General features: G+C 38.4%; 1 protein-coding gene across 1 annotated transcript; it reads left to right on the top strand.

Annotated features, from left to right (window-relative positions):
- The first annotated feature begins 406 nt into the window (after positions 1-406).
- LOC141804304 (alpha-amylase) lies at positions 407-6,099 on the top strand. Its single transcript, XM_074688656.1, has 9 exons — positions 407-619; positions 2,824-2,970; positions 3,404-3,601; positions 3,683-3,913; positions 4,491-4,624; positions 5,044-5,266; positions 5,349-5,470; positions 5,557-5,682; positions 5,888-6,099. The coding sequence occupies exons 1-9, from the start codon at positions 452-454 to the stop codon at positions 6,075-6,077; spliced, it is 1,539 nt and encodes a 512-aa protein (XP_074544757.1). The 5' UTR covers positions 407-451; the 3' UTR covers positions 6,078-6,099.
- Positions 6,100-15,830: the final 9,731 nt, after the last annotated feature.

Raw genomic sequence — 15,830 nt, 5'->3', positions numbered from 1 at the left:
AGGGCCCTGAGCTGCCGGGTTGTGTTGGTAAGAAGCTTTAAAGTTTCAGCTTTCACGTCCTTAAAGTTGCAATAATGTGAAAATAATAAGACATGTCTGTTTCTGGAAGTGCTGCACAGGTTTCAGTTTGTTTCTTTCCTCGTAGACAGAGTAAGATTCAAGCGTGTGACACTCTGAGACAGAGAAAAAGGAAGTATTAGAATATTTGTGGCACACTTTCACTTCTCAGTGTCTAAGTATATTTGGGTAAAAACATTATGCAAACCTCTGTGTGCCCTACTTCTATTTTTGCCTCCTCTGGTTTGGAAACAAGGTAAAAAGTCGTGAGAAAGAAGCACCTGTTCAGCCTAGAAGCTGGGCTCTCATTGGTCAAGGAGGAAGAGGAAGGAAGTATAAATACCTGGTGTTGGGCGGCAGATGAGCGTGGTTTTCTCTCGCACTCAGGGAAAACATGAAGCTGCTCATTCTGGTGGCCCTGTTCGGGCTCAGCCTCGCTCAGCACAACCCCCACACCAAGCACGGCAGGACGGCCATCGTGCACCTGTTCGAGTGGCGCTGGGCCGACATCGCTGCAGAGTGTGAGCGCTTCTTGGGTCCTAATGGTTTCGGTGGTGTTCAGGTATGTACGGCTGCTGACAGGCGGGTCCATTCTGAGTCTGGAGGAGGGAAAAAATCCAGTCAGTTTGCAAAAAATGTAGCTTACAATTTAAGGTGGATGTGGCAAACAGGTGACTGGAGACATGACATTTATTTTGGTATCTATCACCACCTACTTCATGACAATCACATTGCAGAGTTTTAAGAAATCCTCAACTCTACTCAAATTTTATTTATAGAGCACATTTAAAACAACCACTGTTGACCAAAGTGCTGTACGAATTAGAAGCAGCATATATAACAAAATACAATACTAAGACACATGGACACGTAAAACCAGAGAAACTTAAAATGAAACAAAACAGAATAAAATAAATTTGATTCGTTAAAAATTTGCAAGATGTCCAGTCAACTTTGATTAAAAGTCTTGAGGGGCGATTTAAAAACCTCAGTTGACCCTCCAGAGTGGATATGTGAAGGCAGGTTGTAAATAATCTGATGTGAATAAACTACGCTGCAACTACCGCAATACAACACAGGATAACATCCCCTTCAAAATAAGAGCAGGACAGACATTTCAACCTCGTCTGACACAAATCTGTTTCAACTAAATCTAGCTCCATGACGCACTTTTGTGTCACAGTTTAAAAGTTCATTCCACTCCATCAGGGGGCGATGTACAGACAGTGTGTCAGCATTTTTTTTAAAGGATCAGGACCTGGATTTTATTTTTACTTTTTTGCCTGCGAACAATATTTTCAACCCAAAATAATTCTTACCCTGCATTCTGAACTATTTTAATGCATAACTGTAATCTATTCTTATGTTCTCTAATGTGTTTGTTTAATTCAGTATATTTTCACATCAGGATAATCACATTTTTTTAACACACCTGACTGAAGTAGCACTTAAACACAAATTTAAAACATCAACAAGACTAAACAAAAGTAAACAGCTTTCAGATGATGTCCAGCTAACACCTGGCTGATTGCATCAGGGACTGATAATAACACTGGAAAATACTTTAGGGTGAAGTATTTGAATGCCATGACCAGGAGTCTGCAACCTTTACTAGCTCACCTGGATTGAAGTTATTCTGGAGCGACGAAATCTACTTGATCTTCACAATAAAAACTATGAAGTCTATATGATTCTATACATCGAGAATGAGAAGTTATTAAGGAAATTTATATAATTGTACATGTGATATCTTTGTGTGTGTGTGTGTGTGTGTGTGTGTGATAAAATTGTGAAAAAAAAAAAAAAATCCAAGAATTTGAAATGTTATTAAAAAAAAAAAAAAATTCAAAAAAAATCGGGAAAAATTTTCCAAAATTTACAAACAATTAAATAATGCACGCATTTGACTTTTCAAACATTTGCAAAAAAATTTCACAAAATATTTGAAAAAATTGAATACTCAAAATTAATATCATATTCTAATAATATTGTTTAACTTAATATATTTCCTTGTTTGCTACTGTCTAACCACATATTAGGCATGTATATTACCCATTTTTGATTTTTCAAAAATGCACATATTTTTTGACATTTTAAACACTTGCAAAAATTTCACAAAATTTTGAAAAAGTTTGAAAGAATACCCGAAATTAATATCATATTTTGATGATATTGCTTAACTTGAAAGTATGTATATTAATCATTTTTGAAATTTCTAAATTTTAAAAACACACACATTTTTGACATTTCAAACATTTGCAAAAATTTCCTAAAATTTTGGGGAAAAAAAGGAAAGCATTTTGATAATATTGCTCAACTTAATATTTTAACTTGTTTGTTAATGTCTTGCCACATATAAAGCATGTATATTAAGCATTTTTGAAATATCGAATGACAAAAAATGCACATATTTTTTACATTTCAAACATTCGCAAAAATTTCAAGAAATGTGAAAAAATACTTGAATTTAATATCATATTTTGATAATTTTCTCAACTTGATATTTTTCCTTGTTTGCTAATGTCTTGCCACATACAAAGCATGTATATTAAGCTTGTGATAATATTTTTTAAAGCTACAAGAAGCCACTGCAAAGCAGTCAAAGAGCCGCAGGTTGAAAACCCTTGATCATGACTAATTTCTGACCAATTTTACTGCTTTAAAACCATCCTAAATATCAAATAACACACCACATTCCAACATCTATTCTCTGTCTGAAACTACCCATCACCTGACTGCAGTGTCTTCTTTTTGTTTCCTGCTCAGATCTCTCCTCCCAACGAGCACATTGTGCTGAACAGCCCCTTCAGGCCCTGGTGGCAGAGATACCAACCAACCGGCTACAACCTCTGCTCCAGATCTGGCAATGAGAACGAGCTCAGAGACATGATCACCAGATGCAACAACGTCGGGGTGAGTTACATCCCAACAGTCGTGTAGTGAAATTCATTTGGAACAATATTCATCTTGGTGTGACAGCCGCTCGTAAATCTGCGGCTTTGTACGAGATAACAAATTGTTACCAGATAGATCACATAAGACTGTTTCAAATAGCTTTCTAATAACGTGCAGCTGGCATTTCAAAATGAAAGACATTTTTGGATGTGGGACAACGATGTTATTCGGTTAGGGCTGTGTCTGGTGGAAATATCAATCACGCTTTGATTTGAGACGTTCAGCAGCTGCTTTAGTTCATGGATTAAAAACATGACAGTGAACAGAGGGTGACCACTGCAGCTCTGACCGCAGGATGAACCTGATGTGCTTTAAAAAAGGTGTGAAAGTGGAGACAGGAGCGAGGTGTTGATTAGAAGTGTTTGCACCTTCCACCCCCTCCCCCCTGCAGGTCAACATCTACGTGGACGCTGTCATCAACCACATGTGCGGTGCTGGAGGTGGCGAGGGAACCCACTCCTCCTGTGGAGGCTGGTTCAGCGCCAACAAGAAGGAGTTCCCCAGCATCCCCTTCACCCACTGGGACTTCAACGACCACAAATGCAAGACCGGCAGCGGTAATATCGAGAATTATGGAGATCCCAATCAGGTAATTTGTTGTTGCTTTTTAAAATCTTTTCAAACATTTGATTTTGTGATCATACAGTGTAAAACTCACCCTCTGCCCCAGGTTCGTGACTGCCGTCTGGTGGGTCTGCTGGACCTCGCACTGGAGAAGGATTACGTCAGGGGCAAGGTTGCTGACTTCATGAACAAGCTGATTGACATGGGTGTGGCTGGATTCAGAGTGGATGCCTGCAAGCACATGTGGCCCGGTGATCTGGCTGCCGTCTACGGACGTCTGCACAACCTCAACACCAAGTGGTTCCCCGGGGGCTCCAGACCCTTCATCTTCCAGGAGGTACACCTTTAAATGTGAAGCTCGAAATGTTGAAATATGAGCTCAAATCTGAGGAAAATAAGAACAGAAATGCAGCTTGAAAACAAAACATGATGCCACAAAAACTAATTTGCATGCAAGGTTGTCATTGGTTCTTCCATGGTGCAAACATCTGACTGGCTGAGAAAGATACACCCACTCCACAAATATTTATCCCAGATAGCAAAAATTAGCCGTCAACAGAGCTATGGGAAAATGAGAACAGGAACCCAGATGACAAACACAAACACATGCACGCTGGGAGCAGATGTCCTGTTATAAACAGAGGTAACGCTGACACTGATATATCATCGAGAGATGAAGCCAGGGGTTTTAAAACGTTCTCAGGAGCAAAAAGGGACTGTAACTCCAAAAAGAAGTGTGCTCTGTCTTCACAAACATGAATGTCTGACAGCAGGAGTGTGGTTCGTGTTACTGCAAAAAAAAGCCAATGTGCTTAACGACTTCTGTCACATCACAAATCATTAACACGGAGTAACCCAAACCATAAACTGCTTCAGAGTGTAAGTTTGTCTGATGTGAGTTTGTTTTCTTCTAGGTTATTGATCTGGGAGGTGAGCCCATCACATCTGGACAGTACACCCATCTGGGAAGGGTGACTGAGTTCAAATATGGTGCCAAGCTGGGAACTGTCTTCAGGAAGTGGAACGGAGAGAAGCTGTCTTACACCAAGTATGACTTTCAGAGTTACAGAGACACAAAGAGTTGATTATTCAGTGACCATACTTTGAGCTAAATGTGTAGAATCCCATTGTCTTGCATTTTGAAACAATTTTAAGCCCAACTTAGATCCTTTGTTGAGCCTTAAAGAGGGGGACCATGCCCATTTTACGGCTGATAGCTTTGTAATAGCTTTACATGGTTAGAATTTTAAAAACTCTTTCTTTATTTCAAACTAGCATCTTTAGCCCTGTTTCCAACAAGCAGTCTGGTTTATACAGTCTGTTGGCTTGGTTAACATGTTAACCTAGCTTGTTCTTTAATTATGAAAAAAAAAAAAAAACTGATCGAATTTAGATACTTAAAAAAGCATTGCTCACCAGATCTTGAAGTTATCACCCATCTTATCGTTGCGATCATTCTACGTGCAGGTCTTGGGGTGAGGGCTGGGGCTTCATGGCCAACGGCAATGCCCTTGTCTTCGTCGACAACCACGACAACCAGAGAGGCCACGGTGCTGGTGGCGCCTCCATCGTTACCTTCTGGGACTCCAGGCTTCACAAGATGGCCGTCAGCTACATGCTGGCCCACCCTTACGGATTCCCCAGGGTGATGTCTAGCTTCCGCTGGAACCGCCACATCGTCAATGGAAAGGTACATCCTCCTTTTGAATGGAAGAAATTATACGATGAAATGCTTTTTTCTCAGACTCACCTTCACATTTTTTAAACTGTAGGATCAGAATGACTGGATGGGCCCTCCCAGCCACGGTGATGGATCCACCAAGCCCGTCCCCATCAACGCTGACCAGACTTGTGGAGATGGATGGGTGTGTGAGCACAGATGGCGTCAGATCAAGTGAGTCTCTCAGAAAGCGGTGACGACGAACTGTTGACTTATATTTATCAAATGTTATATTAAATTCTGTATCATAATTTCTTTAGGAACATGGTCGGCTTCCGTAACATCGTCAACGGCCAGCCTCACTCCAACTGGTGGGACAACCAGAGCAACCAGGTCGCCTTTGGACGTGGCAACCGTGGTTTCATCGTCTTCAACAATGACGACTGGTAAGGATCAGAAGTACTTTTTAAATGGACCACCAACTACTTTAAATTATCTAAGCAACAATAGAGAACCTTGGGAACTGGATTAGACATAAAATTAATCACAACAGTGAGTAGCTGAATTTACTTGTTTTGTAACAGAACTGCAGGAATAATCCAGTTTCCTGTTGGAGTTTTAAACACATATCTAACTCCTCCTCCCCCTCAGGGATCTGGACATGACCCTGAACACTGGCATGCCCGGTGGCACCTACTGTGACATCATCTCTGGCCAGAAGGACGGCGGCAGGTGCACTGGAAAGCAGATCACAGTTGGCGGCGATGGCCGTGCCCACTTCAGGATCAGCAACAGAGATGAGGACCCCTACGTTGCTATCCACGCTGAGTCCAAGCTGTAAACACATCCTGTGAAACATTAAATAAAGTATTAACATCAACCTGAGTGAAACTGATGTTTTTTTCTACCAAAATAATAATAACAAAAACAGAGTAGGTTAAGTCTTATTGTTGGGTTCTCAGCTAACTAAACACTCTGAGGATCAACAGAATCCTCATGATGTTGGAATTGTTCATGAAAGTTGTATTTCTCTAACTTCAGTATTTCTCAAAGCCCTTCAATGACCGCTGTTCTGCTGCCACGAGAGGTTACTCAATAAGTAAAAGGCTAATAGGCTGTCAGAAACTCTGAACACTGGAGGCCAGAGTGAAATGACTTACTGCGCAAACTCTAATGACCCGACGACCAGGACAGTAATTTCTTTCTACACCGATGAACCCGAGTGGAGTCACACTTTAAGTCAATTAAAATGAAAATGATTTTTGTTAAACAGACTTTTGAATGATAGTTTATGACTGTCTGCTCTGCCCAAAGAGACATCTATCAGCTGCATGATTCCTGCATATAACAAATTTGGTTTATAATCAAAACTAGAGTTAATGAAGATTAAAATGTCTTGATTTAATATCTTTACGAAGTGTTTAATTAAAGTAGTCTTAAAAGTGCTGTTAGCCAAAAGCTAACACAACTGATTCGAACACAAACTTAAGTATGATATATGTAGAAGTGCCCTGTAAAGTGTTATTCATTTTATTTATTTATTTTTAAAAACCAAAAAAATAAATAAAAAAACAAAAAAAAGAAAAGAAGTCCAACAGTGATGCTAACTTAATTTTTTATTTATCAAAAAACAAACAAACAAAAACCTAATAAAAGACAAAAACTCCAACAGTGATGCAAACTCAATTATTTATTAATTTAAAAAAAAACACAAAGAAACCTAAAAAAAGAAAAAAAGTCCAACAGTGATGCCAACTTATTTTTTTAATTTTTTATTTAACAAAAAAAAACCCCCAAAAAACTAAAAAAAAGCCAACAAAAAAACAACAAAAACAAAAAAAAACTAAAAAAATAAATAATAAAAAAAAAAAGAAAAAAAAAAAGAAAAAAAAGAAAAAAAAAGTCCAACAGTAATGCCAACATTATTATAATAACTTTTCAGACCCCTTTGGCAACTTTCTTTTTTTTTCCAAAAAGGGCCACTTGCAGCTACTCTAATAACTCTTCTGGAGTTTGGACACTCTAATGTGAAAACATGTAGTGATCTCCAGCACCTGCTGCTTTTCAACCAGCAGCAGGTGCTGCTGTGGGCCCCTCCCCTATCTAAAACACCCACAGACAGATACATCCTCCACGCTAGTAGTTGCAGCCAGAGCAGGTGGCTACATGCATATGAATCGCACATATGCTCGTCTCTTTTAAGTCACTTTTGCTGGTCCTGAGCTCAGGTAAAGTTAGAGGTGTGACATTCTGACATAAAAACAAACATCAATAAATAAATAAAAGTAAAAAAAAAAAGTTTAGTATTAAACATCTGCGACAGTGTCCCTCACCACACCACACTAGCACAGCATCCCTCATTCTACATGCCACATGTTAGCCAGGTAGCATTCTGATTGTTTGGTGGGAACACAAACCAAACTACATTGAACATCCTATTCTTATAAGATATTTATCATTCAAAGATGACACATCAGGAGTTTCTTTGTAATCTACTTTTGTTTTCTAGTCTTACCACATGCTTCCTGGTGCTGGACAGTGAAAGGACCCAGGTGTGGTTTCAGGCTGTCTTTTATAGTGCCTGATTAAGAGTAGGAAGGGAGCATGCTCAGTCCATTTTACTGAACCATACCAGCTGCAGGGAATGTTAAATGGGGTTTTAACTTCATTCCTAGCTTGAGTAGTTTGTAAATGCTTTGATGACTCTCTGAGTATGTGGTACATAATCGAGAATAAACTTGATAATGGTTCCTGAATGAAAAATAGCATTTTTTGTTGCATTGATTACTTTAGTGATACCAATTAAAGATGGTACGATCCAGTGGAAGGGGCTCCGCCTTTAAATGGGAATGTACACAGCATCATCAGTCAGAGAAAGGCTGTGGTGTTATTTATAGATCCAGCCAGAGTTAGTTAATATTTGTTTCTGCTACATTTCACTTTATTTTGATCACAAATCCCTGGACTGTCTGTAAGAGGAATAAAAACACTTCATTTTTTAATCAAATGGACTTTGTCTAGCTAAACTTTTCTTTGTTTTGGAGTTAAACTGAGTCTTTAGTCAGTCTACCTTTCAACATACTACTTTCACTTTAGGTCTGAGTGTGATAAGATATTCACATTTTTGTTTTAAATTTCTGTCTCTCCCACAATATTATTTGTCTCTGCTACAGAGTCCATGACAATTACATGCAAACGGCGCATTATGCAACTTAGGCAATGACGATAGAAGCCTGATAATTAAGCCTAGAGCTGGGCTAATAAAGCTAATATTTAGCTCTTTTGTAAAGCTATACTCTTGCTAACTTGCTTTTAACAAGTATAAGGGGGCACATATGCTGCTCAAGTTTGCAGAAAACATATAGTTTCCAGTCAAACACAAAGGTAAATTATTACTATTTTTTAATTATTGTTCTTTTTTTTTTCTTTTTTAAGTAATTAATATTTCTTTTTTGTACAACATTAATCTGTAAAATAAATGTATGTACTAGTTGTAAGTTGCACATCCTTGAAAGTGATACCTGGGGAGGTAGGTGGGTGGGTTTGGCATTAATGAGATTTGATTATATGTATGACTAATGATGACAAATTGACAAATGTAATTGTACAACAATTTTATGATAAGATTTATTTAAATAAAGGGGAAAAAAACAAACACAAAAGTAAAAAAGAAAACGTAAGCATTTGCCTATTTTCAACTTAACGGCAGTAGCTAGCTGCACAATTGAGATATAGCTAGCAGATTTAGTGCTTTAGCTTAAATAAAATAGATGACAATTGGCCATTGATGTGTGGGTTTATTTAATATTTCTTTATTTCCTGACCTTGATTTTGTATTTATCAATTTATGTCTTTACGAATGGCATGCCCCTGATCTGTTGTAAGCAATGCTACCAAAGACCTGAAGTGAGCTAGCTTAAGAAACCAGCGTTTTTAGCTAACAACAAGAGAGTGATTTAGCAACAAGAAAGCTTTCCTTGAAAAATTATCTTTTCTTTCTCTATTCTTTCTCTTTCTATTTTTCCGCTGAGGGAAGAAGAGTCTTCGTAAATATAATGTATTAAATTTACTGTAGTATTGTGTACAGCTCTTCTACGAGCAGATATTTAGGCTTACCTAGCGTAGCAAATGATTTAGCATCATTTGTTGAGCAGTTAAGAAAAGGTTAACTGGTGGATTCTATCTATTATCTTTTTTCAAACACTTGAAAATAACTTCATTCATGATTTTACTTCCAGCTTCCACACCATATATATCACATAAATCAAGTGACTCAATCTGAAAATTAGGGGGTCTAAAACAAAGAGGTGTTGAAAACGGATAAACATTTTCTATTTGCATTGGTTTTATATCCATTTTATCCTCTATTTTTGTTTACATTTTAAGATATTTGATAAAATATTCAACTGTTAATCATTTTTAGTTTTTAAAGGCATTTTGCAGCCCCTTCTTTTGGAGCCCCTTGCACAGAGCACCTGTCATCTGTCACTGCTTATACTTAAAGTTTGTCTAGGGATAATAAGCAGGCTGTGGAGGATACAGCTGTTACATGCACATCAGGATGCATTATTTTAATTAGACCTTCAACCAGCTTCTCATAACATTGTTTTGCAGACAGCTGCGTGGTCAGCGAGCGTCCTGAACAGGACCTGAGATGTCCGCAAATGTCCTTCCTGCATTGTGTATTCTGCCCCTCCGGTGGGACGCCTCTGTGCCATCACACCGCAGCCACTTCAGTTTCACCTGAGTGCAGCGCTGGCATCCGTCATTAGGGCAGCGCTGGGACCCAGAGAGCCAATGAGCCAAATCTCCATTCCTACTCCTCTCCATCCTCTCCTCCTCTCTTTTCCTGTCCCGTCAGCCTCGCTTCCTTCCTCCCCATGTGTCCACCTCCCCGGCCCACCTACTGAGCTCCCGTCAGCAGCTCTGGACCGCTGACACTGGGGTGCCAGCATGTAGAGGTGAGATGGGGAAGGTGATGCCTGACGGAACATTTCAGCTCATCTTGGTTGTCATGGCAACATGGCCCATGAGCGGAGAACCTGGGAAAATTTCTTGAGCGGCTCTCTGAAAGACTGAGACACAGCAATGATTGAGAAAGAGTCTTATTTACAGAGCAAGACAGGTGATTTGCTTGGTAATATGTCTTTTGTTGGGATGCAAAAGGAGAAAAGTGTTGATAAATCACGCAGACTGTGATAGAAAGCAACATTAACACAAATTTAGGCTTGGACAAATTGTGTTTGAGGCTATTTTTTCCCCTCTCTGTCTGATTTAACAGGTCTATCTTCTTGTGTTAAGCTTTTTATTGAGCAGATATTTCCATCTGCAGCTGTAACAGCACAGTTTTCCACTTTGGGATCAATAAAGAGCATCCATCCATCTGGAAAAGTACGGTCACATAACGATGAAACAGTACACCTCTCATTTTAAGTATCCTCGCTCCAGCCAAGTCATGCTTTTTAATCATAACCCCCACACAGCATGTGGTGTTATTCATTAACAAAACGTGCAAAAAAGTGAAAGTCAGAGAGTACAGCAGGAGGATGGAAGGAGACCTTAACATTGGACTGGCCTCAACATATTGCAGCTGCTAAATTATTGACCCTCTCTCCATCTCTTGGTCCGGCAGCTGTGGAGGGGCCTGTACCTTCCGATTAGCCGCAGAGATGTCAGGGTAGCAGACCGGGGTCTTTGGTCCTGTCATCCTCACTGATGCTTTGTGACATGGCTGTCAGCGGTGTCCCCATCCTGTTTCATATTTCATACGGTGCACCAGACCTGCCTGTCACATCAGCCGAGGAGCGAGACAGTCATCAGCTTATAGTCGGAGGAGATAGTGGGGTTTTTAGGATCCGGTCTGTGGTCTCTCACTGCTCTGAGGGAGTCAAAGGCAGGAGGTTAAGTTTACGCTGCAGAATCTCCAACATCTCTAAGTCTGATTAAACACTTTTATTTTGAAGGATTCTTAAAAAAAAAAAAAAAAAGTTTATTCTGCTTAAGGCTGCTTGTGTTCTGATTTTCGTCCATGGCTCTTGCAGTAATCATGAGCACATTTTCCTCCAGCTATTTACCACCTGTGTGATGTTCTGCTTTGCGTCACAAGGGGGCAGTGTTGAAGCAAGAACTCTGGAGCACAATCTCTCCCTAAAACAGCCATGCAACATTTTGCTCCTTGTGAAATGTATTTGGAAACTGCTTGAAATTCAACACAGGCTGTTGAAGATGCTAAAAGAATTTATGATTGATTGATGTTGAATTCCAAGAATTAAACATGAATTATATATTTTGGTCAACGGCGGAGTAAAAGAGGTGAATGATGTACGACTGTTTTGAGCATTTGAACTTAATTCGAACATCAGTGTCTGCCACCAGCTGATGCACATGCTGCCTCCAGCATCCATTAATGTAAGCACCACTGTGTTTATTTGCATGTTATTAACGTTGAATGTTTTTATCCAATCAGTCAGTCCAGGAACTCGGTGCAGCAGAGTATTGATCCCCTGGCTCTTGACAGGATCTTTATGAATTTTCTGGTCACTGGTGAGTCCTGTCAAGCTTCCAGCGTCCTCACCCTATAGCTGTCACATCACATCTCTGCGTAGGATACGGTCACCATAGCAACACGTGATGGTGAAGCTACAAATGGACCATCTTTAGGAACTTAGAAGATGACAGACTTTAGATGATCTGTTTTGGATAAAAGTTACGAGGTTTTCAAGGAAACATGAGAAATCGTTTGTATAGATGTGGAAAAATCTTCTTTTATGCAGCCTTCATGATAAAGATGCTGAAACACTCGTCAGATATAATTCAGTGTGACACAGTGTTTTAAAATTCTCTTTGTTGGATGCTTTGATTTTTCTTTTTGTAATACAGCTTAATATCCTCTGAGGGTCGGTTCAGGCTGCCATGCTTTGTTCTTAAACATTGAGCTGTTTTATATAAATATATATATATATATATATATATATATATATATATATATAAATATATATATGTGTGTGTGTGTGTGTGTGTGTGTGTGTGTGTGTGTGTGTGTGTATATATAATTTTTTTTCTATAAGTCATGCCTAAGGTCCATTTTCATACATTTTAATATATGTCACCAAAATGTACGTTTACACTTTTACTGCACTAGCCAAACTAAAGTCTATCTAGTGACGTCGTGTTTGACTACATTTGGACTTTGCATAGGCTACTTGTATAAAGCTGAAGCTCTGTACATTTTGCAGAAACTCTACAACTCTTCCAGCCAACTTCTTGAAATGAATGTTTTTATCACGATGTGAAAATGTGAGAGTTAAAAAAAAAAAAAACACTCTAAAGGACACAAAACCAGATTCAAGTGCTTAAACAGTGACGAAAAATTGCTCAAATACAGGATAAGAAATATTTGGAGGTTCAAAATGTTACTAGTAGGTCAAAATAGCCTCATAGACCTGATAAAATCTAGAACCTGATACTGTCAAAAAGATCTCTTGACATATTTTTCCTATATCGCCCCCTGTAGGAGCTGTTTTTAAGTTTTACACATTTGAAATGAATTTATAATTCATTTTTCTATGCGCGCTCCTCAGGCAGAGGAATATTGTATTATATCTATAACATATAGAAATAAAATTTGGGTCTACTTCAACTTCAAAAATACATCACATTGGATTTATTTTGGATGACGTCTGCGTGTCTGTTTTTGAATTCAAAGAAATGTAAGAAAGCTTGCAAGACAAGCCTGATTTTGATTTTTGCTGTTTTACCTCCTAATGGAGAAAATGTTCCTTGGTCAGAAGAAGAGTTTGCTGATGTTCACACAGCAGGTAACCCTGCAGAAAATTGACAACTGATCATCTAGGGTCAGGTGAGGTTTAACTTCAACAGTCTGTGATAATTGGCACAAAGATGTTTGAGCATACTAGAGACAGGAAACCACTGGAAGAAACAGTTAACATTCATTTTTTCCACTTTCATGGATAATAAATAAAAGTGAGAGCAGCTGGCTCTTGGTCATTTTCACAAAATCAAACTCAGCCCTCTTTGAAAATTCAGTTTTTCTATAGTACAGCTGGTGTATGATCTCTGGCATTGTACTATGATTTCTAAGGCTGAATATATTTGAGTGAGCTTGCTTTGTTATTATTATTATTTTTTAACAATGTTGGGATTATGATCTTGTTTTGAGTTTTTGGGAAGGTCTCCCTAAAAGTTCATCTTAATGACAGATTTTCTTGTTTGTATAGTGAAGATGTTATCACTAGTTGTATGCAAAAAAACAAAAAACAAAAAAAAACAAATGACATTTAAATATTCATTTACCATTATGTTAAATTGTGAAGACCGGGTCATTTCAACGTTACTTCCGCTTCACCTCAGATGTTTAACAAAATTGTTTTTCTTTTTATTTGCAGTAAACTACTCAGACACATTACACTGCTTACTTAGTTTGGTTGTTTATTTGGTGTCACAAAGTGTTGTTTTGTTTTTCCCTTGTCTTTGAATTAGTTTGGCCAAACCTCTATAAATGTTGTCCCATTGTTTCATTTTGTCAGGTCTGTTTGTTATGTTAACACCTTAAGCTCAGTTTGAGTTGGATTATATTAAGTTGACCTCTTTTATTTGCCAAATTGTTATAAATATTTTTTGTAGTTTTGATTCTCTTTTTGGGTTAAATAAAAAAAAAAACTCTTTGTTGTCATTTCCTTCGTAGTTATTGACCTGAAAGTTTTTCTCTTTTCTCACCCTTAAATAATAACACAAACATATTTCTTTTTCACCCTTTCATTTTAAAATATTTGCTCCAGCTCGGCTGTGTCTGAGAGGAATCATCGCAGACATCATCGCTCTCAGCCTCACGAGCATCGGGACAGTTTTCAACCAACACAGCTCACACAGACAACACATGACAAAATGACATCAAACAACAGAGATGAGCTCAAACTCAAACACAGAGAAGAGATGTTTTTGATTTTTCATGACTGAATGGGAGGGCTGTGCTCTTTATTTGTCTGTTCAGATTCACAGGAACAGGATCTGAGAATTGCTGTCTCAGAAATATGCACAAAGTTTACCTCATTTTGCCCTACAAAGTTCTATTTTCTTCTAATTATCCATTAATTTATTTCACAATATGGACTTTTTCTTTCACCAGAGAAGTTAAATCTTGTTGAAAATGTTGGTACATACACTTCAGAGAAATAAACATGGACCTTTGCCTCCTCTACCGTGCATTAGGGGTGAGTATTGGCAAGAACTTTGCGATACCATACGCATCATGATACTTCTACACGGTAATTCTACACAGTTAAGTAAGAGCACTCAGAGAGCACAGACCTCCACCAAGCATATTGTGATTGTCACCAACACTTTAGTCCGACTTTAATGTTATACTCCCTTTCAGCAGACTGTCTGCTACAATTTGGTGTTAGTTTCAGGTTTGTACGATAATTTGTTTCCTGACAGTGTTGAAAATTATGATGACCCAGAACATATTTCATATTCCAGATCTTAGTATCCAGAATGTTGCCAGTATCTGGATCCTACTTTTACATCTGTCAGAAATGATGGTGACCTTGTCTTGTGTTGTTTTGCAAAGCAATCCGACCATTTATGGTGGAGTTATATACACATATGGTGAAAAAATGGTAAAAAAAATCCTGGATCCAGACGGTGATCTCACCTTGCAGAGCAGACGGACCTGCCTGATTCAGTTTCTGGAATCCGACAGATCCATCTTGCCAGGCTCCATCGACCAACGATTTAAAATCTAACCATCCTAATCAGGGAAGAGAGGCGGGAGCAGACGTGACGTCAGCAGACTTTCATACTTGTCAGCGTTCCTTTGATTCTGAAGTTCACTTTACAAAAACAGCAGCAGTCGTCTAACGCCATTATCACAGCTGTTTCTCGTGTTCCTGTAGTTGTTCGTCTATTGTTTCTGAGCAGCGGCCCACATAGGCTACGTCATACCGTGGCTTGATATGGATTTGTCTGTGATGAGTGTGTCAAATCATTGTCCAATCACCAGCTGCTGCTTTTTGAAGGTCCCGCCTCTGAAAACAAATCCAAAGAGCTGCTACCCAGATGGACAAGTGAAATATTTCTGTGGCAGGTATATGAAACTGTTCGACTGGCACCTCCAAAATTGAATCACTTCTTTTTTATCCCATTTTGAACTTTTTCTGAAAATTTCATCCAGATTTGTTGATGACTTTTTGAGTTATGTTGTCCAAAGACAAACAAACGGACAACTTCTCCCAAAAACACAACTTCCTTGTTGGAGGTAACAAAAATATTACTCTAAATTGAAAGGACCTAGGAAAACATTGTCTATGGCTTACTGACTTGAAAATGACTTTAAAAATGAAATATTCTAAATTGTCATTGAGATGATATTTATTATACAATCTATTGGAAACATATAAGGTCGTAGCTCTTCTGCGCCATCTACTGCAGTGGAAGTGCAGAAGACGTATTTTACTTTCAATTCTGCAAAAAATATAAATTTCTCTTTTTTAAAAAATATCGATTTTAAGAGTTGAAATATTGATATTGTATCGGGGGTCTAGAATCAGGATATATTAGTTGTTTCAATATTTTT

This window comes from Halichoeres trimaculatus, unplaced genomic scaffold (genome assembly GCF_033239565.1).
Source record: "Halichoeres trimaculatus isolate MK-OKI-2021-1 unplaced genomic scaffold, fHalTri1.1 fHalTri1_scaffold_15, whole genome shotgun sequence".
In the NCBI taxonomy this organism is placed as follows: Eukaryota; Metazoa; Chordata; class Actinopteri; order Labriformes; family Labridae; genus Halichoeres; species Halichoeres trimaculatus.
This window is presented reverse-complemented; position numbering and strand designations above follow the sequence as displayed.